The sequence below is a fragment of the Phyllobates terribilis genome, unplaced genomic scaffold, assembly GCF_046119375.1.
Source record: "Phyllobates terribilis strain yellow unplaced genomic scaffold, ASM4611937v1 Scaffold_11__3_contigs__length_659146591, whole genome shotgun sequence".
Lineage (NCBI taxonomy): Eukaryota > Metazoa > Chordata > Amphibia > Anura > Dendrobatidae > Phyllobates > Phyllobates terribilis.
Window position 1 is genome coordinate 550324438 of NW_027362771.1, and position 27841 is coordinate 550352278.

The 27841-nt window shown below is 43.9% G+C and overlaps 1 protein-coding gene across 1 annotated transcript in view; it reads right to left on the bottom strand.

Annotated features, from left to right (window-relative positions):
* The window catches only part of DMTN (dematin actin binding protein), a 30510-nt gene extending 7247 nt beyond the window's left edge, over positions 1-23263 (bottom strand). Inside the window, 11 exon segments of the mRNA XM_073654052.1 lie at positions 356-461; positions 541-644; positions 727-867; positions 950-1006; positions 1090-1201; positions 2221-2265; positions 5546-5701; positions 5972-6046; positions 8941-8999; positions 12136-12189; positions 22946-23263. Of these exon segments, the coding sequence (XP_073510153.1) occupies positions 356-461; positions 541-644; positions 727-867; positions 950-1006; positions 1090-1201; positions 2221-2265; positions 5546-5701; positions 5972-6046; positions 8941-8958 (814 nt within the window). The 5' untranslated portion in view covers positions 8959-8999; positions 12136-12189; positions 22946-23263.
* Positions 23264-27841: the final 4578 nt, after the last annotated feature.

Consider the following 27841-nt stretch of genomic DNA (forward strand, 5'->3'; position numbering starts at 1 on the left):
GTTCCTAATGAGACTGATCAGATGGTTCGGCACACCCATATCCTTCATGGTATTCCAGAGTTTCTAGTGATCAACACATTCTTGGCCAAACTGGCAGCTAGTAATCTTTAAGAATTGCAGGACCAAGGTGTAATGAAAACACTCTAAGGGCTCGTGTACATGACTGATTATATCAGGCTATCCATGATATTCTATCCAAAGTTTTTCCTCGGACCAAGTGGAACTGAGAAGGTGGAGAAACTTTTTTTTTCCTCTCCACCTCCAAGAAAAACCAATCCTACTTGGATCAAAGTCTGATCAGAATAATCTGACTATTTTTCTCGGATGGAGAGAAAACGGTCGCCCTAATACTTACGCGTGTAGATTGGAGTCCGGTCCGGCAGAGAACGAGTTTTCCTTCGTGGGGTCCCTCCCTTCTGCATTTCTTCTTTTAGGATGAGTCTTCCTAGATTAGACTGGATCTATAAGGTGAAAGGTAATTGGTGTGAATGTGTTCCTTGGTGATTTATACATTTGTTTTTATAAAATACCGTCCGTTACCTTGGTCAGCTCCGTTACGTGCCGTTCTTTCAGTTCTCTCACATCCTCACTTTCCTCACCCTCCTCGTCTCCTTTGGATTCCCTGCGGTGTCGTCTCTCTGACTCTAAGGAAAGGATATGTGGCATTAGGAGGCATGTCCCGGTCTTGGGGCTTACAGTTCATGCAGAATGGCTGATCGCACTCACCTACAACGGCCAAGGAAGGAGGACATGGCCAGTAATCGGTTTCAATCTTCGCTGGCTGATTTGGGTCTGGAGGTTTCGCAGCTGGGAATTTAGAGGACTCTACTATGGGGTCATCGGATAGTCTGTGGGAGAGTGCCGATTCTAAAAGAAGAGTATTAAAATCAAGGCTGAGATAAGTGGTAAGCCCCAGACGGTACTTGCATGGTCAGCAGGATCTTCTCACCTCTCTGTCTGTAGATTGGTGGCTTCTTGTAGAGATTGGGCTCAGCCTGAGAAATCTCTGAAGAAACAGAGCACAGAGTGAGTGGCGTATGAGAAAACGTGGTAAGTGAAATACATGGTACCACAAAACCTCGATTTTACCTGGACAGTGGAAATGCTGCAGTCCTCCTCTAGGAGAATTGGTTCCTCCACGGGTGCCTGGTGGAGTTGAGCCACTTACTATAGACTTGTTGTCTGTCCAGACTGCAGTGACCTTTGTAGAAAGAAACCATAAGTAAGACCACTATAAAGTGCCCATAAATGCTTGTTTGGCCTAAAACTATTCCACCCGACCCTCCATCCCCTTCCCCATAGACATGCACATTCAATTTGCAGAGGGTTTCATTGAAGAGAGGGGAGTAATCCGCCGTCAGATACCTCTAGTGGTGATTCATCTTCCATGGGATGAAAAAGTGATTGGGCATTGAAATTCAACATGCCCAATCATTCTTTCTTCCAACCTCATTCCATCCTAAAATAGTCAGCCAGCCCCATCAAAATCAGCATTTGCTCTACTGTATAAGGTGGGCTTGACCTAATACCACTCAAACATCATACATGTACTTGGGCGAACCTACGCCATTGTAAATGTATGGTATGGATTTATAGCTCCTGAATTATGGACCTTGTGGAGAACATAGAAGCCAATTATTATCGATTATATGAAAAAAAAATTAGATAAATAGGAAAAAATGTAAAATAAAATACAAAAAAAAACTACACCACCCCACAACACAGGCTGCATTTCTCAACTGCAGTGTGCGGCCGACAGCTGTGCCCGCTTGTGTCCACCAATGAGTTAGCGGTAACACTGAGGTGCCAAATTATTTCAATAGTTACCTCGTGAGACTTTACATATCATAGATCAAAAAATCCAGAATAAAGAAAGGAGACCATCCTAATGCTCTATTTTACAATACATTTGTAAATAAAAAAAAACACAAAGAAAAATCTACTTTTTATATACATATACTCTAAATAAATATAAAAAAAACTATTGTATAAAAAGTTAGTACATATAGCCTTATATATGTCACAAAAATACAGCAAAAAAATATATATTTTGGTAGTCAAAGAATTTTAAAAAAAAGTTAGAACCTTGACATCACTAAGTGAGTAAAATCACAAAAATGTGTCTGGTATTTTAGGTCCAAAACTCTAGTTAAAGGAGTTGAAAAAAATCTCACCTGCTCACACCCCCTACCATAACCCTTCAAATGTTTAGCTCTTTACCTCTGGTGATGGAGGTGGAGATATGGACTTGGGTGACAGCGATCGCTGCAAAACAAACAAGTGAACGCTGTGAATCTTTTTTGCACCATTGAACATCATCTTAATCAAGAACTATAGGAGGTGTTTAGATTGTTCTAACATATCTGATAAGTCATAAATTTCAGATTGGTGGGGGTCCAACACCCAGCACCACAACTGATCAGCTGTGTGCAGCTACTGTGAATATGCACAGCCCTGTACACACTGCGTTTCGCTGTATTTGCTTCATCTGTGGCTTCCATCTGAAAAATGTATTCAGACATTCCCCTGACTTAGAGACTACTACAGTCAGCTGCCATTCACTTCCATAGAAGCTGAGCTGCACTACTCAAAAACGGCCACCATGCAGTGTATGGAGCTCTGCTGTTATGGCTGTCTACACTATGTATATATGGCTGCCAAGAGAGGTGCAAACATCATTTGGTGGGATTGCCAAGTACCAGACCCCACCAATCTGATATGAAACCTATGTCTGGGACAAGCCCTTTAAGTGTGAATATATGCGTCAAGCAAACCACACTTGTTTTGTTTAAGGAGGTAATCACTATAGTACATTAAAATGGCCGCTCTCTTGTTAAACTGACAGAAAACTCCTAGTACGAGTAGATGGCTGTGAACATGTGCAGTAGAAAGCTCCGCCCCGTCAATTCATGTGTAGGAAGATGTGTGGATATTAAGTGGTAAGAAGAGGCTGTTCACACTGTTGTCCACCCTGTCTATCTAATCTAACTGGAGATATCAAGGGTGCTGAGGTAATTAGAGGCTGCTCACACTGCTGTCCACCCTATTTGATCTGATCTAATACTGGAGATACCAGGAGTACTCAGGTAAGAAGAGGCTGCTCACACTGATGTCCACCTTGTCTATTTGATCTAATACTGGAGATACCAGTGGTGCTGAGATAAGTAGAGGCTGCTCACACTGCTGTCCATCCTGTCTATCTGATCTAATACTGGAGATGCCAGGGGTGCTGCGGTAAGAAGAGGCTGCTCACACTGCTGTCAATCCTGTGCTTCTGATATAATTCTGGCAGGGCCGTAATTAGTGGCAGGCAGACTAGACATAGATGCCGATACAGTTGAAAGGAATGATGGAGGAGAGAGCGCCATGTGACTCTCCATCTCCCATCATTCTCCCTCTGCCTCTGACGCAGCGGACTCAACGACTTCAATTCATCACGCTCCATGCTGTGCAGGGCAGTAGAGCTGCTGAGACGCGCTGCAGAAAGCAGCAGGGGAATGAGGAGAGGTAAGTATTGTATTTATTTATTTTTCAGTGAGTACTTGGTGGCCATAATACTGCAGGACAGTGGGACTCTATAGAGGGGTGCATTATACTATATGGGGCTATATTATATCATATGGGGCTACATTATACTATATGAGGCTACAATTATACTATATGGGGGCTGCATTATATTATATGGAGGCTATATTATACTATATTGGTCTACATTATACTATATGGGGGGCTGCGTTATACTTTATGAGGGTGGGCTGCATTATACTATATTGACGCTACATTATACTCTATGGGGGGCTGCATTATACTATATGGGGCTACATTATACTATATGGGGTCTGTATTATATGGGGGCTACATTATACTATATGGGGGCTACAATTATACTATATGGGGCTGCATTATATTATATGGGGCTACATTATACAATATGGGGGCTACATTATATTATATGGGGCTACATTATACTATATGGGGGCTACATTATATTACATGGGGCTAAATTATACTATATGGGGGCTACATTATATTATATGGAGGCTACATTATACTATATGGGGCTGCATTATACTATATGGGGCTGCATTATACTATATGGGGGCTACATTATACTATATGGAGGATTATGGGGAAATGCATTATACTATGTGGATGGCTATGGGGGTGCATTATACTATATGGAGGACTATGGGGGTGCATTATACTATATTGAGGACTATGGGGAGTGCAGTATACTGTATGGAGGATTATGGGGAGTGCAGTATACTGTATGGAGGACTATGGGGAGTGCATTATATTGAATGGAGGACTATGGGGAGTGTATTGTACAATATGGAGGACTATGGGGTGTATTATACTAAACAAGCAAAATGCTGACTATTCATAGTGTGATTGATTGTTTATGCCGGAACAAAAATCATTGTTCTCAGCAGCCCATTGCCTGGTGTAATCTGCAGATATGCTGCTGAAAACATGATGTGTATGGGGACAGACTGATCTACTAGAAAGATACCAGCGGTGCTGAGGTAAGAAGAGGCTGCTCAGACTTGTGTTCACCATGTCTATCTGATATAATACTGGAGATACCAGGGGTGCTGAGATAAGAAGAGGCTACTCACACTGCTTTCCACACTATCTGATCTAACACTTTAAATACCAGGGTTGCTGAGGTAAAAGATGCTGCTTACACTGCTGTCCACCTTGTCTATTTGATCTAATACTGGAGATACCAGGGGTGCTGAGGTAAAAAGAGGCTGCTCACACTGCTGTCCACCCTGTCTTTCTGATCTAATACTGGAGATACCAGTGGTGCTGAAGTAAGAAGAGACTGCTTAGACTTGTGTCCACCATGTCTATCTGCTATAACACTTTAGATACCAGGGGTGCTGAGGTAAAAGATGCTGCTCACACTGCTGTCCACTTTGTCTATTTGATCTGATACTGGAGATACCAGGGGTGGAGGTGAGAAGAGGCTGCTCACACTGCTGTCCACCCTGTCTTTCTGATATAATACTGGAGATACCAGAGGTGCTGAGGTAAGAAGAGGCCTCTCACACTGCTGATTACCCTCTCTATCTGATCTAACACTAGAGATATCAGGGGTGCTGAGGTAAAAAGTGACCGCTCATACTCCTGTCCTACCTGTTTCCCTGATATAATACTGGATATAGCAGGGGTGCTGAGGTAAGGAGAGGCTGCTCACACTGCTGTCCTCACTGCCTTTCTGAATCCTGAGCAACTGCTGTGACCTGGATATAATCTATCCTACATACTGTCAAGCTATCATCTGGTCACAGCAGCCACTTAGGTCATTTCCCTAAGCAAAATAAGTGTTATCTGCTACTTAAAGGTACAATATTTAGGAATTTAGTTTTAATGACATTTATAATACTTTCTTTCTATTTGAATATGACTATAACAAGAGGGATTGCATGTATTTTTATTTATTTATCTATTTCTGTGGGGGTGAGGGATTGTAATTTATTTTTATATAAAAGATTAGTTTATACTGTCTAGTTTTATATATACTGTATAAGTCCATTACCTCTCGGCTCCGCAGAGTCTCTGTATTCTCCAGAAGGGTGTACGTGAAATGTGGCTCATAAATCATTAAATCTGGACGCTCTATATCCAGTATAGCTTTATCACGCGGGAGAGCAGCAAGGTCCTTGTAACCCAGGACGCGACTGTCCATCCGAGCCTAAAAAGAGATATATGAATATGAGAATAACATTGAAAGGCAAAGAAGCCATTAAGGTGAATCCGTCACATATAATCAATAAGTATGATCTCATTCTATATCATTAATGTAATTTTTGCATTATGTTTGAGCCTTGTGTGAATACAATCCTGTTACCTTTTGACCCATTTACCTTTATTTCTAAAGCCCATTAGGAAATAAAATAAATGAACATTTACAAATATAGAAACATGCACTTAATAGGAAAAATATACGGGGGGCATTACTTACAGTGATAGTAGAGGGGGAGCCTGGTATACTGGACCCTCTAGACGAGGTGACACTTCCAGGAGTCGTAAGAGGGACCTGTAAACAGAACAATGCTCATACATGGATGGAATTGCCAAAATCAGGCTCCTGTGACCAGAAGAGGCATCACGCTTGTCCTGGTCCAAGGACCACACTGTTAGATTGAAAAACTCTCAAGGGCCACATTAAAACTTAAAGGGTTACAGAGACACTTATGGCATAGAGACATACAGTAGGTAAGTGGATAAACATTGAAAGAGCCAATATTCCTAACTCCCATAATGAAACAAGGATCAGGAAATCCTAATTCTCCCATAGATGGAACCTCCACTCTTCAAAAATTTACCAAAATTTGCCCAATATTCCGGAATGTCCATGAGGTCCCCTGAAAAAAGAAGAGACCTTCCAGACTCCTAGAGTTGGTAAATCTCTCGAGACCCGGTCATTTCTTGTGTTTTGATGTCTATGAGAAGCAAAGGCCAAGGAATGAAGAGGGTGGAGAAAAGTCATTGAGAGGGTGTTGCCTATTAAAGGGACGTGACTGGCCCCACAATTTTGGCAAAAAACTAATGGATGTCATCGTTAAAAAATTGGCAAGTACGTATTTAGCCTAGCAATCACAGTTTCTTTAAAGGGAATCTATCATGATGAAAACGGAATCTGATCGCAGGATGTTATGGAGCTGGAGGAGCTGATCAGATTGATGGACATTTTTGGAAAAGTTTTATTTTATTTATTAAAATCCCTGCTGATTGTATGCACAGGAGTCGAGTGGGTGGTCTTACTAGTGATTGACAGGCTTCCCTGTATGACTTCATGGAGAGATAGCTGTCAATCACTAGTAGGACCGCCCACTGGACTCTTGCCTACAAACAGGGATTTCAATGAATAAAATTCAAGTTATACTGAATCTTTTCCAACAAATCAATATATTATTCTGCTCAGCTTCTCTTTCTCTACACCGGGCTGTCATCAGATCACAGTGCACGTACAACGTGACGGGTTCCCTTTAAGTTGGCTCCATAATGGTGCCATCTATCATACTTGCCAACAGTTCTGATTTTGCCGCGGCAGTCCTGCGTTCTGGGAATTTCCAGGAAACCAATAGTTCAGTAACTATATGAGTGCTATATTGCATGTTTTTTTTTCTGATAACACATATAAAGGGTTGAAAGTAGTAAGTAAATTTATTTTTGGAATGTCTTGAATTTTGGGCTAAAATAACTAAAAAGTGGAGCTTTGTTTTTATGTAAAGGGTTACAGTCCAGACTCAATCGACATTTGAGCTGTTTACGTCCCTGATGTGATTATCCCCCACTATAACCTGCTGCCTGGGAGTCTCCGGACACGTCATCTCCTGGAATAATAATATGGAACATGGAGTGTGAGAACGCGGGCCAGGGAGTCTAGTGGTAAACATATCTAGGGTTACATATAGAGGGGTTTCTTGTATCCAAAATTCCTAGCACCCAAGGGAGAGCTAAATGATCCTCTCAATCATCAGCCTTGTATTGATGTTTGTTGTCAAAGCCGTGCACTATGCAGTGCTCACGATTGGTTTGTCCACCATCCTAGATAACCCATCCACCCTAGGCCACCAGGGACCTATAGGCCTTTTCACTACCTCAGCACATCAATTCTGTACCCATTATCCTACTTACATTGCTATATACCTGACGTGTGGGCTGAAATGTCATAATTGCACTTCATTTGCTATTCGTGCATTTGCAAACATTTCAAAATGCTAGCCCACCAGGGATGTACCCAGAAATCCCAATAATGCTGTAAAGTTTTGGGCATATACATATTGACCCGTAATCAAACTAAATCACTAGGGATGTATCCAGAAATCCTGGTAATGCTCTAGAGTTTGGGGAATGTACATGTTGACCCGTAACCACACTAGACCACCAGGGATGTACCCAGAAATTCCAGCAAGGCTCTAGAGCTTTGGTGATGTACATGTTGACCCGGAACGACACTAGACCACCAGGGATGTACCCAGAACTCCCGGCAATGCTTTAAAGATTTGGGCATGTACATGTTGACCCCTAACAACACTAGGTACCCAGAAATCCCAGCAATGCTTTAGTAGAGTATTGGGTATATTCACATTGACCCATTACCCCACTAGACCACTTGGTATGTATCATTTACTACCACAGTCTACCATAGATATAACCACTCTAGACCTCAAATAAGTCAGTAATTAATACTCTAAAAACTCTAGACAACCAGGAACAATACAAAAATACTCTCACAACAAACTATTACTTGGAAACATGGTTGATTAGTATTAGAAAAAGACAACATGGTCTAATTAGGCTTCCACTAAACCTGTGGCTGAGCTTTATAGGAGATTTTTATTTTTACCATATACTGCAACACTAAAGTTTTGCATTATATAGTACAAAATCCCCCAGAAATTAGCATTTTAATTAATAAGCAAATGAGGCATAAAGTGCTCTGGGCATGACAGAGCACTTCGGAGCTTCTGCCTCCCCATCTTGTTTCGCTGCCCAGCACCAGCCTCTTTAGCTTGATTGATAGCTCACTGTCTGTGTGATGTCAGGAGCCAGGCAAGGAAATCAGAGAGTAAGCTATCAATCACAGTAAAGAGGCTGGTGCAGGGCGGGGATACAACCAAATAAGGCTGAAACTGGGAAGTGCTTTGTCACGCCCAGAGCACTTAATGCATTATTTGCATATGAATTAAAACACAAATTTCTCAGGAATGCAGCAACAGATAAAAGATGTAAAAGTGTGGATGGTTATACATTTCAAAGACCTGCTGCCCATATATTCGGTGTGGGGTTCGGGGTGATCATATTTACAGATTCCCTTTAAACCTCATATAAAACAAAATCATGATGTAGAATTTTTATTTTTGTAGACCTCTCTTCTGCCGTGTCTGTATAGTACGGACACGTAGGCGTCCTCGTTGATGTTACCTTATGAAGCTTTTCCATTCAGCTGTTGAGTTTCAGTGTTCTGTGTGTATACCGGAGATCTAGAGGGGAGAAAGAACAGGATTCATTCACACGACTCGTTCCTTGTGGAAACGTTTTTTTATAGTTCATTTGCTTTTCGTCACTGGGTGCTGAATACAGAAGTCATGTAGCTGGTGCAGATGTATTTGGTACAACATTGCGTGAGTAATTATTTGGAGGTTACCCTGGATTTAATAGTGATAATCTGCATTAATCCTTGGTTATTAGAACAATGATTTCTGAAGTAATGATCTTCAGGATTGACGGTCAAGAATTGGGTCACATTTAACAAGGGCATTACAAATTGTTGTAGACCCCCACCTTCTATACATGTATCTGTACCCGGCAGTAAGCCCACCAGGAGCGCCGTCTCTGAAGCCATGATAATTGCTCATCCTCTGCTATTTCATGACTCTGTCATCCCCCTTTATGATGTGGCTGTGATAAAATACACCTTTCCTAGTAGTTTTGCTTAGTGTGATTTTGGTCCCACCTGAGGAATCACACTTCCTTTTAGTAGCATTACTCAACTACTACCGGAATTATCATTTATTTTATTCACTTACATAATGCCATCATATTCCACAGCACTTTACAGACATTGTCATCATGGTCCCCAATGGGGATCACAATTTGAATTCACGGGGAGAACATACAAACTCCTTGCAGATGTTCCTCTTGGTGGGATTTGAACCCAGGACCCCAGCACTGCAGGTCTACAGTGCTAACCACTGAGCCGCTGTGCTGCCCATGAAATAAGATGGATGGTCATTGCCATAACCATGAAATGATGTTGGACCATCCCTGTTATTTCATATTGGTGGTTTGATCCATTCTTATAATCTTAAACTTGTGCTGTAGAACGCATTTTTATTTTTTCCGGCTGCTGGTGTAGACCTATCCCTATAATTTCAGACTGGTATTTGATCCATCTTCATAAATTCAGACTGGTGGCAGGGATACATCCCCGTCATTTTTGACTCGTGGTGTGTAGACCCATCCTTATCATTACAGGCTGGTGATGTGGATCAATACTCATCATTTCAGACACTTCGTGTGACCTATCTCCATCATTTCAGACACTTGGTGGAACCATCCTCATCATCTCAAGACACTTGGTGGAACCATCCTCATCATTTCAGACAGTTGGAGGAGACCCATCCTCATCATTTCAGACACTTGGTGGGACCCATCCCCATCATTTCAGACACTTGGTGGGACCTATCCTCATCATTTCAGACAGTTGGTAGGGACCCATTCTCATGATCATTCCAGACAGTTGGTGGGACTCATCCCCATCATTTCAGACAGTTGGTGGGGACCCATCCTCATCATTTCAGACAGTTGGTGGGGACCTATCATCATTTCAGACAGTTGGTGGGGACCCATCTTCATCATCATTCCAGACAGTTGGTGGGACTCATCCTCATCATTTCAGACAGTTGGTGGGGACCTATCATCATTTCAGACAGTTGGTGGGGACCCATCTTCATCATCATTCCAGACAGTTGGTGGGACTCATCCTCATCATTTCAGACAGTTGGTGGGGACCTATCATCATTTCAGACAGTTGGTGGGGACCCATCTTCATCATCATTCCAGACAGTTGGTGGGACTCATCCACATCATTTCAGACAGTTGGTGCGGGCCCATCCTTTTCATTTCAGACAGTTGGTGGGACTCATCCTCATCATTTCAGACAGTTGGTGGGACTCATCCTCATCATTTCAGACAGTTGGTGGGACTCATCCTCATCATTTCAGACAGTTGGTGGGAACCCATCCTCAACATCTCAAGCAGATGACGTGGCCCTCTTATAATTTCTGGCTGGTGGTGTGGACCCAACCTCATCATTCAAAGCTTGTGGTACTTATCCTCATCACTTAAAGGGAACCTGTCAGCCAATTTATGTTGCCCGAACTATGGGCAGCATGAATCAGACACTGACTGCATTATTGCAGTCTTGTACATTTTACTTTGAAACGATGCGATGTATCAAAGAAAACATACTTTGGAAATTCCGTTAGGGTGCTACGCATCTCAGCTGACTAGTCCGAGGCAGCTCCCAGGTGGTTTCTCCACAACCTTCTCCCCTAGACTGACAGGGCTTTTCCTATACACACACACATAGGGAGAGACCTATTAGTTATAGGGAGAAGGCAGGGAAAGGCCGCCGGGGACCTGCATCGGAATAGTCCTCTGCATACTCCCCTGATCAGCTTTTCAAAGGATGTTTCTCTGAAACTCAGCAGTAATAAAGCAGCCAATGTCCAATCAGATGACTAGTAGCGAACCACCCCAACTATTTTAGATTGGTGGTGGTTGGAGGATATGGACATTATAGGGAGGTTTTTTTTTCCTTACATGTATTTTGGATAAAAAGCAATAATGTCATGTGACAGCAGTGTGCGTAACCCTTATCTCTCTTCTCCGGAGCTCTATTTTAAACTCATTTATGACCACTTGCAAGTCGAAATTGACTTTGGTCATAAACCAGCTGAGAAGATGTTAGAGGAGGAGAGATAAGGGTTACACTGCTGTCAGATGAGCTCACTAATATGTTAACTGGTAACCCGTTGTGCACTCCGCTATGCACTGTTATACCAGTGGTCGAAAATTATCGAATTATTTGTTTTTTGACCAAAAATATATGGATTAAAGTAAAAAGAGCACCCAAAGGTTTTCATATCCTTTAAGTAATGGATATACCTCTAAAAAGCAGAGATTTCCAGAGATCATCGGGTTATCCAGGTCCATCTCTTTTCGAATATTGTTTGCCAGAGCTCTTGTGAACATTACAGGACGTCATCGTAGACCAGTTCCACCGGTTCGATAACCAATCCATTTTAATGAGAGGCCTTCAACTTTCCAAGCTGTTACCCCCTTTGGACTTGCATTACGCACATGTTGTGGCTACACCGCATGATGGCGGTTGCCATGGGTTGCTGGAAAACCTAGATACACCTCTGCCGCCATCTATTTTGCAGCAATTCTGTGATTTTGTGACCAGAAACCAGAGACCAGGAGCAGATCCAAAACGTGGAAGAGGTACAGATCTTTTCAGTGTTTTTTTTTCTCAATGTAGGATCTGTTTTTGGTTTTGGCCCCAAAATACAAAATTCTTACCAAACTATGAATTTGACACTTAGTTCTTACCAGATAGTGTGTCGCTCTGCATCACGTGTCCTCCTAAGTTCGACTTTGGCTCAGCTTGCGAGAAAGAAAAAAAAACAGGTTTCAAAAAATGAAGACGGTAGGTAACAACGTATTGTGAAATTTGACCTAAACTAGAGCTATATCTGCAATTGAATGATAATTGGGGAATTTGGGTGACCATACTACTATACAGCCATATTGCGGCACCCTTAGACGTCACTGGTGATCTACTGTATGGCTAGATTCAGAAGAAAGTATTTTCGGTCAGTCCACACACAGACAGCAAACTGACCGATGTAAATCAATGTGCTCATGTATATTAGTAATTTTCCACCCGGGCTAAAGGACCATGTGTAAAAAAAATTGAAGAATGCAACATTTTCATCTGTTTTACCAATGAGATAGCGACACCCACGCGATTCCAGTACTCAATGCTTTTATGATGCTGTTGTGGCGCCCCTGAGGATTCGGTCGCCACAGAGGTGTTGCATCTCAGCCAGAGATGAGGCATCTCACTCTCAGGTAAGGAAGGAGTACAGCTCAGGACCCTAACACCTGCATCCAACACACCACTCCAGACCAGCAGGAGGGGCAAGATGCCTCCCTCGTACTTGCTGAGCCCCTTTCCTGGCTGGAGTGGGGGGAACCTAGCTGGTAAGGGGAACCATGTAGCGGGTGTGGGTGGAGGAAGTAGTTAAGGGGAGCACATAGAGGGAAGATATAAGTACAGAAGCCATCTTAGAAAGTGTGTCCAGTCTGAGGAGGAAAGTGACAGGAGCAGAGGCTCTGCAGGAGCTCTGCTCCAGAGGCGGGCCTGGACAGTGCGGCCCAAGTTGGAGAGGAAGGAGAGAAGAGAGGAGAGGGAGCAGGAAGGCTCCAGGAACCAGAAGAAAGGACCCTAGGGGTACGGGCCGTGCAGAAGGCCACCCGTATGCCCCCATCTACCGGGAGGTGGAGGGGTCAGGCTGCATACAGGGACCCGGGTCCCTCAGCTAGCAGAAGTCTAGTCTTAACTAGAAACCGGAGGCTGCAGTATTTCATGTCCTGTAGCCAACATTCCATAACAGTCTCACCAGGAAGGTAGCTATATAGGACCCAGGGGACGGAACAGACGTCGCCCGCAAAGGCCCGCAGGTACTGGACTGGGACACTTGGTATGAGGTTCAGGGAGACAGCCAGAGAGAAGACACAGAAGGGGGTCCTGCTATGTACTCCGGAGTTACCTGGGGGTAGACTGAACCCCTCACTGAGTAAACGCAGCACGGAACGTGAAGTTACTTTGACGTCTGTAACTTGGACTGCAATAACTGTGAGTAAAGACCCAGAAGACTGCACCACCTTTTCTCTGTGTTTCTTGCTGCGCCATCACTCCCTGCACTACAACGCCCAGCACAACCAACATCATCCACACTGCCCTGGAGCTAGCTCTTCCTGTGGAGAGCCACACCATCCCTGCTGCAGTAACATCAGCTTCAGAGGACTGCTCCGCAGCGGCGGCTCCCTTTAGCCGCACTCCACAGGTGGCGTCACGAACTTTAATATAAACTATAAAAATCCCCTGTAAATATAACCCCTTTTGTTGACCGCCCTGGGTCACGGACCGGGTCACCGCCACTGTGACATTCCCCCAGCATCCACCGGCCCGGCACCAGGTACCCCACGGCCCAGGGGGCGCATTATTTTTGGCGTCACGAACAGGATTCGTAACCCACCAGTTATCATCGGGTATTGTGCGCCTAAAGACTGTTTTCTACTGAATGTGGCGCCCGCCCCTGAAGAACGGGCGCCATTATGTGCGAGCCAAACAACAACAAAAGATCACCTCCCATCGTGGGCCGGGTCCCAGAATGGCGCCAAAAGCGAGGCCCACCCACTACAACTGTGGCCATAACCCTGGACCTGTCCATCGGTCTGGAGGAGACGCCCCCAGGTGTGACCGACAGCAAGCAGACATGGGACCGCCCCAAAAAGGGGAGAGGAAAGAATAAAACTGGGAGACGGAGTGTGGTCTGGATCCTTCCAGACAGATCACACCCGGCAGGGAACATGGAAGGAGGAGAGACCGGAATCCCTGCCAGTGGCCTGTTACAACCGGAGGCGCCCCTCACCCTGGAGGAGTTAGTTGCCAGGCTGTCCCGGGAGGACTCTGAGTTCCTCTATGCCGGGATGGAAGACCTGAACCGGAAGATGGAGAAGGCCCAGCAAGACGCCATCACTAGCTGGAAAAAGGAGATGGTGGAGAAGATGGCAAGCCGGCAGCAGACGACGCTGCCGAGCACAGGCAGCGCCCCAGTCTTGGCGGATCCGGACCAGCGCCAGGAAGCGGAGTGCAGCGCAAGAGCGGCCGCGGGAGCAGGTAAGAGGAGTCTCCCTGTCCCGGGCGCTAGAGCCGCTGACCTGCTCCTGGGCCCCCTGGTGGAAAAGCCGATCCCGGGCGCTACTGATACTGACCCGCTCCTAACACCCCAGCCAGGCCCTCTGCTCCCGGGTGCGGAAGACGCGGACCCATTCTGGACACTTCTCCCCGGATATCTGTCCCCGAGCGCGCCCGCCCTAATCGTCCTTCAGGCCCCGGAACCGTCTCCTCCGGGCACCAGCAACACCGGGCCGCTCCTGGGCCCCTTGCAGGAACCGCCTCCCCCAACACCCGAATGGGTGTGCAGAAGCCGTCCCTGGGATTGGTCCGTGGAGGTGGAGGACCAGCGGCTCCCACTTCTGCCAGCTCCCCCGCCCCCTGCCGACTCCAGAGGAGAGGAAGATCAGTATGAGTGGGACAACCTTGGGGAAGATCTCATGGGGTTTCCCCAAGAGACCAAGGCAGAGGCGGCCCGCAGAAAGGAGCACTGCAGGAGGGAGCTGGAGCAGCTCGAGAGGGAGCGACACATCTGGCGGGTGCGGTCGGAGAAGTTGGAAGCCCGCAACATGGAGGAGAAGGCCCGGGCCCGCAGAAGCAGTAGGGCAGCATCCGGTCCAAGTGCTGGGGGGACCATAGTAAAATTCAATCTGGAAGGAGGTTGGGGCTTCATCCGGGACCCGCAGTCTGATAGCGACCTCTTTGTGAACCGGAGGGACGTGGAGTCCCACCTAAAAGAAGGTCACCCGGACCGGAACCTGTACCCCGGTGATTATGTCACCTACACAAGACACAGAGGTGAAAGGGGCTGGTATGCCCTGAATGTCCACCGGGTGGGGAAAGGGAGCAGTTCCTCACCCTACAGCGCTGAAGACCCGGCTGGGCCAGCCTACAGTGGACAAGAGCTTCCCCGGAGGGAGCACCACTACTAAGGACAGTAGCTGGAACTTTGGACTGTATATAGTTGCCCGGAAGGGTATAGCAGGAATGCTGCACGTTTGAAAAGTTAAGAGAGTGTGTTACCCAGTTACCCGGAAAGGGTACAAAGACTTGTAGGTTATGGACGGTGAATAACCAAAGAACTTTCCAGTGTAAATAGTTGCACTTATTAAAGTGCCCCTTATTGGTTTTATAATTGTACAACAAATGACCTCAGAACAAAAACCCGTTTGGCGTGGCCGAAGACGTGGTCCAACGACCGGATCAGCGATGCCCTGCAGCCACGCCCAGGGCCTACGTTGGGGTTTTTCAGACGGGTCGCTCATATTCGTGTTTTCTAGTTTGCACCTTGCTGAAGAATGGACACCTGGTTACAGATCGTGCTGTAGCCAGCCAAGAAAAATGTTTTATATGTGAAAGATGTGTTTATACAAGTGAAAAGAGTTTTTACTGAAGGAGTTTTATATTCTTTTATATATGTGAAGAAAGTTTTATAATGTTGTGATAGAAACGGTAACGTTCAAGAAAATATGCCTCCCATAAAGGGAAGAAAGGATGTTATGTTTATGATCTTATATGTGATGCATCTAAAATTTTGCATGTCTTTAAAATTGTTTTTACTCTGTTCCAGCCCGCGGACGTGCTGTGTTTTACCAGGGGGGGGTGTGGCGCCCCTGAGGGTTCGGTCGCCACAGAGGTGTTGCATCTCAGCCAGAGATGTGGCATCTCACTCTCAGGTAAGGAAGGAGTACAGCTCAGGACCCTAACACCTGCATCCAACACACCACTCCAGGCCAGCAGGAAGGGCAAGATGCCTCCCTCGTACTTGCTGAGCCCCTTTCCTGGCTGGAGTGGGGGGAACCTTGCTGGTAAGGGGAACCATGTAGCGGGTGTGGGTGGAGGAAGTAGTTAAGGGGAGCACATAGAGGAAAGATATAAGTACAGAAGCCATCTTAGAAAGTGTGTCCAGTCTGAGGAGGAAAGTGACAGGAGCAGAGGCTCTGCAGGAGCTCTGCTCCAGAGGCGGGCCTGGACAGTGCGGCCCAAATTGGAGAGGAAGGAGAGAAGAGAGGAGAGGGAGCAGGAAGGCTCCAGGAACCAGAAGAAAGGACCCTAGGGGTACGGGCCATGCAGAAGGCCACCCATACGCCCGCATCTACCGGGAGGTGGAGGGGTCAGGCTGCATACAGGGACCCGGGTCCCTCAGCTAGCAGAAGACTGTACGTCTTAACTAGAAACCGGAGGATGCAGTATTTCATGTCCTGTAGCCAACATTCCATACCAGTCTCACCAGGAAGGTAGCTATATAGGACCCAGGGGACGGAACAGACGTCGCCCGCAAAGGCCCGCAGGTACTGGACTGGGACACTTGGTATGAGGTTCAGGGAGACAGCCAGAGAGAAGACACAGAAGGGGGTCCTGCTATGTACTCCGGAGTTACCTGGGGGTGGACTGAACCCCTCACTGAGTAAACGCAGCACGGAACGTGAAGTTACTTTGACGTCTGTAATTTGGACTGCAATAACCGTGAGTAAAGACCCAGAAGACTGCACCACCTTGTCTCTGTGTTTCTTGCTGCGCCATCACTCCCTGCACTACAACGCCCAGCACAACCAACATGATCCACACTGCCCTGGAGCTAGCTCTTCCTGTGGAGAGCCACACCATCCCTGCTGCAGTAACATCAGCTCCAGAGGACCTGCTCCGCAGCGGCGGCTCCCTCTAGCCGCAATCCACAGGTGGCGTCACAAACTTTAATATAAACTATAAAAATCCCCTGTAAATATAACCCCTTTTGTTGACCGCCCTGGGTCACGGACCAGGTCACCGCCACTGTGACATTCCCCCAGCATCCAACGGCCCGGCACCGGGTACCCCACGGCCCAGGGGGCGCGTCACTGTCATATTAGACATGGTGGATTTTACCATGTAATCTCATGATGTTAATTATTTATACGTAAAGACATTTCCGAAAAAAGAAAAGGTATCTGATGATGTTCTCAGTAGTATGTTTTATATGGACCCGGATGAAGACCTCAAGCCTGAGGTAGAAACGCGTTGCTCAGTAAAGTTGTTTTGTTAATCACAAGAGGATCCGTGATTTTTAAGCCACTGAGGTCCCACATAACCACAGCGTCTGTACAGCGCCTCCGATCTTGAGTCCTACAACCTTTTCCATTATTTTCATGTTTCTCCACTTGATGTTGGGAATTTGTGTTCTGAGCACAACTGAACCAAGTGAGCAGTGAATTTATCCCTCCCCGCGCCTGGAGTATGGCCCGTAGCTCCTTCACTCATCCATGGTGCAGACAAACACACGGAGCTGAACATGAATGCTGTCCCATCTGCAATTTGCAGATCCCAGAAATCAAACCTACGTGTGAACTCAGCCTACCCCTGATTTATACAAAATCCAGCAATAAAAAAAGCTGGTGCCATGCTCCTTTGGATGTTGTATTACGACGCTTTTCCTCCTCCAGCATCATTACTCCTAGGAGAGGATAATCAGTAACGCAGCACGATACAGAGCACCATATGATAGTGCCTAAGCCACCGTAGCACATAGCCACAGGGACTATGCAGACTGTTCAGCCGGTGTGACTTCTCAGTCCTTCCTAGACTAAGTGGCACCAGATCCTGATCCTTCAAGCACTTTGTGATTAGTGAACACTATCCTTTCTGTTTAACTTAAAGGGAACCTGTTGCACTGAACACACTGTCCAATCTGCACATTGTAGAGAAGCTGAGGAGCTCATCAGATTCATATACAGGTTTCTGAGACAAAAATGAAGTATTTTACTGGTAAATTATTCATTCTAGGGTTAGGAGTCCGGTGGGCGGTCTTAAGCAATAACTGTCACTCAGTAAACAGGACTGCCCACTGGACTCCTAACCCCAGAATGAGCAGAAATTTAAATTAATACATTATTCTTAAAGGGGTTGTCCACTACTCATTTGCTATATTCCCCCTTATAAAATAACAACAGCCTGTACTCCCCTCTGGTGCCTGCATCGGCACTATTCCAGCGATGTTGGTGTCTGCTCTCTCGGAGCTTGTGTGACATTATTATGTCATGTGAGCACTGCAGCCAATCACTCTCACTTCCTTAGGACAAAGCTGACACCCAGAAGAAGTGAAAGTTGCTGCTGCTCTCTGACTTCCGTCAGTTACAGCAGAAGGAAGTGAGAATGATTGGCTGCAGGGCTCACCTGGCATAACAACATCACGAGCCCTGAGAGACCAGCCGCCAACATCGCTGGAACGGTGCAGGAACCGGATGGGAATATAGGATGTTGTTACTTTATAAGGGGGGGGGGAGTTATAGCACTTGAGAAAGTACGGACAGCCCCTTTAATATTTTCCCACGAAAGTATGCATCAGTTTGCTCTTGTTCTCTATAAAACTGCTTGCCCTCGGATTACACAGCATTTTTATCTTCAGAGCAGCGCAAGCAGGCAATGAAGCACACAGCCTACATCTGGCACTTGCTCCTTACCTAGGTAACCGACTACTCTGAGCACTGCAGAGGTGGTCGACAATATAGGCAACGAGCTGTAAACTAAAGTATTAAAAATTCTCCATTATTGAGAACAAAAAGCATTTTTAATAACAGGTAAATTGAAAAGTTGTTTGCTTTTACAAACATTTAGCAATTTTACCCATTTAAGAGCTTAAAAGGAATTTTTAAGGACAATTTCACTACTGAAACCAGCAGTACGGATGTATAGTTCTTAAAGAAACAATAAAAATTATACCTGTCTTGCAGTAATCTGATGTTCCAGTGCTGAGAAATCAAGCGTTGAAGCCACATGTAAATTAGCTTAGAAATGCATGGGGGTGTGTTGATGACTCAGTGCACATTGACACGCCCCCAATGCACTTCCAGGCTAATTTGCATATGGCATCAAAGCTTGATTTCTCAGCGCTGGAACATCGGATTACTACAAGACCGGTATCGTTTTTATTGTTATTTTAAGACCTATACAGCCATACTGCTGGCTTCAGTAGTGAAGTCGTCCCTTTTAGACATCCTCTTTAACAGCATTTCTAAATTAGCGGCATTTCTGCAGCAAAATTCACAACATTTGGCCTGGATTTATCAACTGCAAATTCTCAGCAGTGGATATGTTGTCATTGAGAGAGGAGAGAATGACAGGTTACATGCGGAAAGTGAGAACGCCACCTGTTCTGCTGTCTGACCTCTTGTTCTTTTTCCGAGTGCCGTTTTCTCTCCCCTTCCCTATCCCATACACTCATTTCCCTTCCCAGAGCACAGACCATACAGGACGCACTGCACTTCCTCTCACAGTGTATGGGACAATGAGGAGGAGATATCAGTGTAAAGGGGGAAACATGGAAAGAAAATAGAGAGTGAAGAAGTGACACATGGCGGTAACCAAGGACCAAACCACGGGAAATGGAGCCACATTGCTTCTAAAAAAAAAATCTATAAGCAGTAATCTGTGGGGGAACCCGGAAAAAGTGTTCAATTACCCTGCAGCGCCCACCACACAGGAAATTAAAGGGGTTTATCCGGGCTTGAGGTACCCACTGTATGTGACTGTAGATTATCGAGTCCTATTACACACATTGTCAGGATTCCACTGTATTATCAGATCGAGCAGGCAGTCATGTGCATTTTGACTATCACAGGTGCAAGTCCCCTAAGGGGACTAAACAATAAAAAAAAAAAATAAATAAAAATAAAAATTATAAAAAAAAAGTTTTTTAAAAAATATAAAAAAAAGATAAAAAAATGTATTCATTTCAAAACACCCACTATTACCAATATAAAAATAAAGAAAAACCTAAAAAAAATATGTGGTGTTGTCACATGCGTAAAAGTTCAATCTATGAAAATCTAAAATGATTTAACCCATATGATGAAATAAAAAAAAATGAAAATGCAAGAAATGCATTTTTTTTACCAATATAAATGCCAGCTCAGCAAGCGCAAAACTAAACCTCACACAGCTCCATTGACAATAAAATGGCGAAACAATCAATTTTTAAATTTCTACAAATTTACAAATAATTATTCTACATATAAATACAAAATAAAATATATATATATATATATATATATATATATATACACAGTGCATTGTGAAAGTATTTAGCCCCCTTGAACTTTTCTACCTTTTGCCACATTTCTTAACTTAAAAAAGTTTAAAATATCCAATAAATTTCGTTCCACTTCACGATTGTGTCCCACTTGTTGTTGATTCTTCCCCAAAAAATTAGAATTTTATATATTTATGTTTGAAGCCAGAAATGTGGCAAAAGGTAGAAAAGTTCGAGGGGGCCAAATACTTTCACAATGCACTGTATGTAGACATAAGTTTGGTATTTCCATAACCACACTGACCTGACCTGGAAATCATGTTTCCAGGTGTTTTGCACAATTTAATCAACTCCCTCCTCCCCTCCCCCAAACAAAAAACACAAAAAAAACCAATGGTGGAATTGCATTTTTTTCACCATTTCGACACACTTAACATCTTTTTTGGTACGTTGTATTACCTGGTGTCACTCAGAACTACAACTCGTCCCACAAAACACAAGCACTCATACAGCTATGTCGACAGAAAAATAAGAAAGTTATGGCTCTTGGAAAAAAGGTGCAGAGCAAAATGAAAGTTGGTTGCAACTGGGTAGGATTAAACCAGACTAAAATTGTATAAATGAGGCGTCCGTTTGCTTAAAAAAAAAGATACAGACCAAAAACAGCCCTAAAATCTAAACACTATATTGAGAAAAGTAATGGGCCGTACATCTTAATCCCTGAATTCAGGTGTTTCATTCAGCCCCATTGTCCATGGGGTATAACATCCAACTCCTCCTGCATTGTGCCCGCTGTAAAGTTTAGTGGCGGAGGGAAAATACTATGGGCGTGTTTTTCAGGGCCCTTAGTTCAAGTGAAGGGAAATCTTAAAACTTTAGCACAAGACAAAGCAAGTGTGAACAGGTGCAGGCTGCTATGACTGCATAATAGACAAACAAAAGCATACAGCAGCACTCTGTAAGCGCTAAGATGCATGCAAACACTGATTATATGATATTTGGACTGCATTACTTCTATATAAAGTATACTTAGTGCACAAATTGGTCATTTTGAGAGAGCCCACCAATCACAACAAGGTGACCCTTCTTTGATGGGACCATAAACCGAAAATTTATCAGACTAAAAGCCTACAAATATAAAGGGCCGGTAAGATCCAGCACTAATTAAAAACAGCCTTAGGACTGTTATCGGGACTGAATATCAGTGTATATAACATAGTTCAATATGTGTATAATTATATACATACTGTATATACATAATTTTGTATCTTATATCTCAGAGTATAAAGCGCAGTGTTATTAGTGCATATTATATATATAATAAATATGCATATATACACTGCGTAATATACACTGATATATAGTCCTGATAACAGTCCTACTATGTAAACAGAAATGAGGTAAAACACAAATTCCTATACCATACATTATATTTTCTGAATTTTTACCAGTAAAGGGTTACAGCAGTACATGAAGCATGTGTACATGCACGCTGATGGGTTACACGTGGTCATAACACATTTCTGCCCCTTATCTCCGCACAGCACGGGGCGCCCCACCCAAGCAGGTCACATGTCCTGTAAAACTATCACCCCAGCCCATCTGTGGAATCCTTAGATGACAAATACATAAGAAAAGTAAAATAAAAAAAAATTATATGTTAAGTACGATTAACAGTAACTTATAATAAGATGGGTATTGTGTGAAGAAAAAAAAAAAGCGACCTTAAAAGGTTAAAACGAAGTTTCCTTAACACACAAGGGTTAACTATTTGGGGTTCTGCACACCTTTGGTTGACATTGTAACATACGTACCATTTGCTGTGGGCCTCTATGTTGCAAACCCTATGTTAGTAGAGGGGTTAATAATATATGCAGGAATCCGGCAATGAATAATTAATATGGAATAAAGTCACGATTTCCGTCCATCAGTAAAAGAAAACTGTGCACAGGGGTCAGATACAGAGAGCAGAAACTGAGCTAAAGGCTTAAAAAATAGATTACTCATTGCTGGCAATGGGGATGTCATCTATATATCTCCCACACTTTATATTGTCACATTAACATACCCTTGAAAACAGTTAGAAGACACAGATCTGACATCATATATCAATTTTCTCATTTTGTTTTCCAGCCACATGCTTATATGCACATGTAAGATATATATATATATATATATATATATATATATATATATATATATATATATATATATATATATATATATAATATGTGCTTGTGCATTAGTATTAATACCCTATTATAAATATAATTTCTAATAGTCCTTTATTAATATTTGCAGTCTCAATGATCTAGCATGATATCCTCCTATTCCAGTAATCCCTGCAACCCTGTGCACCCCCTGTAGAAATACAGACCCCCTCCCACCTACAGTCCTCTGTGGTTTCCTCTCCTGTCCTTGTAGCCCACCCCATACTCCCAAGCATTGTGCACCTTAGTCAAGTGGTTTGATGTCTCTTGCAGGTGCAGTCTCTTTGTAGGGTCCGGTCTGTGCTTGCAGATATCCAGGCGGTCTCTCAGTGCCCCTCCCTGTACTCAGAAGCTGTGAACATTCTGCACAGAACTGTCCTGTCCAGGGAGGGGATTCACGAGGAGCATGGTGTGTCTCTTCAGATTAATGGGAAAGAATGGCAGGCTTCGAAAATTTTCATGGAGATGGCGTTGAAGAAAGTGCAACAGATGTGTGAAAAAGGAAGAGAGAAAGAGAAAGCGGCAGTGGTCAGCAGAGAGAATTAGATGGAGAGAGGCGAGATAACAGGAGGGAGGGGTGGAGAAGAGGAAACAACCTTCAGTAATGAGAATGATGAAAGAGCTGTATACTAATGTCTCCCGGGGACAGTCACTGATATTAGAATTGCCAAAGAAAATCTTATGTTTAAACGCCAAAGGGTGTAAAAAAAGTATAATTGTGCTTTATAACGAGTGGTCATCATGGCCTTTTAGGACTCATGGTTTACCGGGACATAGTTGTTTCTTAAGCATTCCTCACATATATTAAAGCTGTCAAACAGTCACAAATCATGCACACGGGAGTGATTAAAACATATCACCGAGTACGCTGAAGATACTCGGTACTCGCCCGAGCATACTCGCTCATCACTAATTATATTGTATTAGAGAAATGTGCTTTTTTCCTCCACTTATGACGAGCCACTTCTTCCCCCTTGCCCCTGCCTCCTCCTGAACTGCTAAATCACTCTGAAAAACTGCTAAAATCTTGGAGTTTGCATCAAAGCGGGATCTAACCACACATATGAGAATACCCAAATCAGAATAAATAGTAGCAGTAAGGGTATAGGTAATTGTAAAATATATCATTTACTAGGTAGGGTAAAACGATGTATAACACTCAAAACTAACTGTGTACAAAACAAGAAGAAAAACAATAAAAAAAAAGCTCTCACCAGAGAGGGATCACACCCGTTATGAAAAAGGGTAGCGTTTCTCCTCGAATGGATGACCAGCTGAACAAGATCAATGTTAATGATTGTAAATTGCCATGATTACCAAACTACAGAGTGTTGGTCCTCTAGTATAAATTTTTAGAAACCAGGTCAGTCTCAGTCATCCCTTAACTGCCCAGTAGGTTGGTCTGTTTAACTGGACACAAATGGGAACCTTTGGTCAGTCCCAGTGTCTCATTCACCTGGTTCTTTGCTGAAGAGAGCAGAGATAGGAGTGGCTCCAATTGAATGCACTAGTCAGTTTAGACTCTTATTGCGCCATGTATAATGGTCCACTGAAGACTCCTTCCGATAGGAGTGCTTCCATGGATAGGCTTAGCGCAAGCCACACCGTTTAACAGATCCCAAGGGTTGCCCTGGCCTTCACCCTTTAACATCTGTACAGGACATAACTGAGGCCACAGAGTCAGCTGCTGACCGGTGGAGAAATCTGGCGACAAGAAGGGTCATCACTCAGGGTAAACGGATAGTCAAAATACAAGCCAAGGTCAGAAAACTGAATAAATCAGAAGCCACGACAGGAGTAAAGACTAGGGCTATAGACCAAGTAAACCGAACTTATTGACTGGCAGCAAAAGTCAGAGGTTCAATGGTTTCATTAGCCAATAGCCCTGTTCAGGGCTCTCAGGAAGGAGTAATCAAAACCAGACAAAAATTAACCCCATAGCTTCCTTGTCCCAAGGATAAAACAGGACTGTGGCTGTCACTTGTTGCTGTAACAAAGGTATGGCACCGCCCAGCAGCCCAAAACTGAAACAGAGGAGACATGAATGGGCACAGATGTTACAGTGAAGGGCTGACTTCAGGGAGCCAACTCATCCCAAAATGGGGGTCTCAAATTCCCATGTAAATGTAGTCTTCGTTGAAAAAGAGGAAAAGTTGTGGTGGGTGACAGGCGCTGCCAGTGGAATCATGATGGATGATGGTGAGTAAAAAACTCTATTGTGAACAACGCGTTTCGGAGTTGATCCAACTCCTTCATCAGGTCCCCAAATTGATTAATGAGACTTTTTTTGCTTTTTCAAACATGGAAATGATAGAAAAGTGCTGCTTTTTAGATGAATGGCTATCAAATGTCAAACAAAACAGGATAAGGAAGCAGAATATTTATGATGTTTTTCGTCTACTTTTTCTGAATAGGCATTTTTTATAATAATCTTGGCCATCGAAATCAACAGTTGCTATTTACTAAGGTCAATGTAACTGGGCTCTTCTGAGAACACTTACCCAAGAGCACCAGTAAACAGGGCAATCCCTTTAAGAAAATTACACATTACGTATGTGCCATCCACTCTCAGCTGTTTGAAGGGTTTATTCCCATCTTTAAAAAGTCTCACCTATCCAAACGATAGGTAATAACTGGCTGATCTATGGTGGTCCAACTTCTGGGACCTCCACTGATCCCGAGAATAGGTCGAGAGGGGTGTGCGCGTCTGACCACCGCTCCGTTCAGACGGTTCTCCGGATCAGAGGGTGTCCCAGTGAGGGGTTGGGAAGACACTTGATCACCAGGAACAGAAAATTGTGCCATTAAAACCCCTTAATAGATGCATTCTTAAAGGAAGACTGTCATTATGTATACAGCTTCCATCGTTACAATCACCCGTGTTTTACCCTGAAAAGCTGCAACATTTCAGAGAAATCCTAATTTAAAATTGAGCGGGGAACCGGGAGAAAAGTCAAGAGGGTGGCCTCCTGCCAGCTGCTTCCTGCCCAGCTCAGCTTGATTGACAGGTCTCTTCCTAACACAAATATGAGTGTTGGGGAACTCACAACGTAGGAACACATTATTAATTCGGCTGCTGCACCACTACGCCTAGGTTACTATTATTTACAAAGTCGATGTGAGAGCTGAATGTCCATGCAACATTGTGTGAAGCGAGCCAAAATCCAATAATCAGGAAAAACTCTATCCAGACCTGTATAGAGGCCGGGCCGGCATAGGTCGTATTTTGGCAAGTGATGTTTTACACCTTCCCACTGTTCCTAGATGGTCACACAAAGTCTCCTTCCTGTCTACCTCCACACTAATAAAAATGTGCTTTGGGGATGTCAGACTATTGGGATTTGTGGACGACTGAGTGCTTGTCTAATGGAAAGTAGAGCAATAAATGGGTCTGGGCGGGAGAAGACGACTGCTGGCATCATTAATCAGATCACTTTTAAGAAGATTCAAAGGGGTTTTCCAATAATCTGAGGAATATAAAAGTAAGGGAAGCTTTTTAATATGCAATCAAACATTCCCAAAAAAAACACCCCTTTATCCAAAACTGAAATCCTGTGCCAAATTTTAATTCCATCAAAGACAATGCAATCTCATATATCAACTTTTTTTTGTTTACCCCTCTAAGTGCCAATTTTGGTGACCTTCCTGGACTTTGATGACCTAACCAATCATGGGGGTTCACTACTGCCATCATTGATCAGCTGATTAAGGGTTCAGCGGAAGTGAAACAGCGCCATTCACCGCGTAGTGGCCATGAGTGGTAATACAAGCTCTCTGAAATCCAGGTGAAAGGAGAAAGCTACAGTACTTTTCACTCTCTAAGCCACCCCAACCCATTATTAGGCTGCTTCTCATTATCTTCAATATGTATAACACAAGTTTCCTTTAACCCCTTCTCGACATGGCCAATTTCCATTTTTGCGTTTTTTTCCTCCCCTTCGTCCAAGAGCCATAACTTTTTTTATTTTTCTGGCCACATAGTTGTGTGAGGGCTTATTTTTTGAGGGACGTGTTGTACTTTTCAATGACACCATTCACTGTCCCACATACTATAATGGAAAACAGCAAAAAAAATCCCAAGTGTGGTGAAATAGCAAAAAAAAATGCAATTCTGCTCTCGACTTGCATCGTACATGTCCGGCGTACAAGGGCCCCCTAACGAAGGCGTTTGCCGAAACGCGCGTCGGGGTGGACACAGTCCGGGCTTGGGAACTTTTTGTAATCTACTGTAAGTATTCTATATCTCTGATACATGCTAATTATGTGGTCCAATGATTAAGGAGTATTTCCTGTGCACATTGTTGCCTTGAATCTCACCTTACCATACATGATTTTTTGACTACTCTTTCTGTGTTATTCGGCCGTCGCATGGCTTCTCCTCCCCCTTTCCTCCATTATATGAATGTGAGATATATACTTTGCAATTTTGCACATTCTGGGAGAGAGTGAGGGAGATATACAGTACAGACCAAAGGTTTGGACACACCTTCTCATTTAAAGATTTTTCTGTATTTTCATGACTATGAAAATTGTACATTCACACTGAAGGCATCAAAACTATGAATTACCACATGTGGAATTATATACTTAACAAAAAAGTGTGAAACAATTGAAAATATGTCTTATATTCTAGGTTCTTCAAAGTAGCCACCTTTTGCTTTGATGACTGCTTTTCACACTCTTGGCATTCTCTTGATGAGCTTCAAGAGGTAGTCACCGGAAATGGTTTTCACTTCACAGGTGTGCCCTGTCAGGTTTAATAAGTGGGATTTCTTGCCTTATAAATGGGGTTGGGACCATCAGTTGTGTTGTGCAGAAGTCTGGTGGATACACAGCTGATTGTCCTACTGAATAGACTGTTAGAATTTGTATTATGGCAAGAAAAAAGCAGCTAAGTAAAGAAAAACGAGTGGCCATCATTACTTTAAAAAATGAAGGTCAGTCAGTCCGAAAAATTGGGAAAACTTTGAAAGTGTCCCCAAGTGCAGTTGCAAAAACCATCAAGCGCTACAAAGAAACTGGCTCACATGAGGACCGCCCCAGGAAAGGAAGACCAAGAGTCACCTCTGCTACTGAGGATAAGTTTATCCGAATCACCAGCCTCAGAAATCGCAGGTTAACAGCAGCTCAGATTAGAGA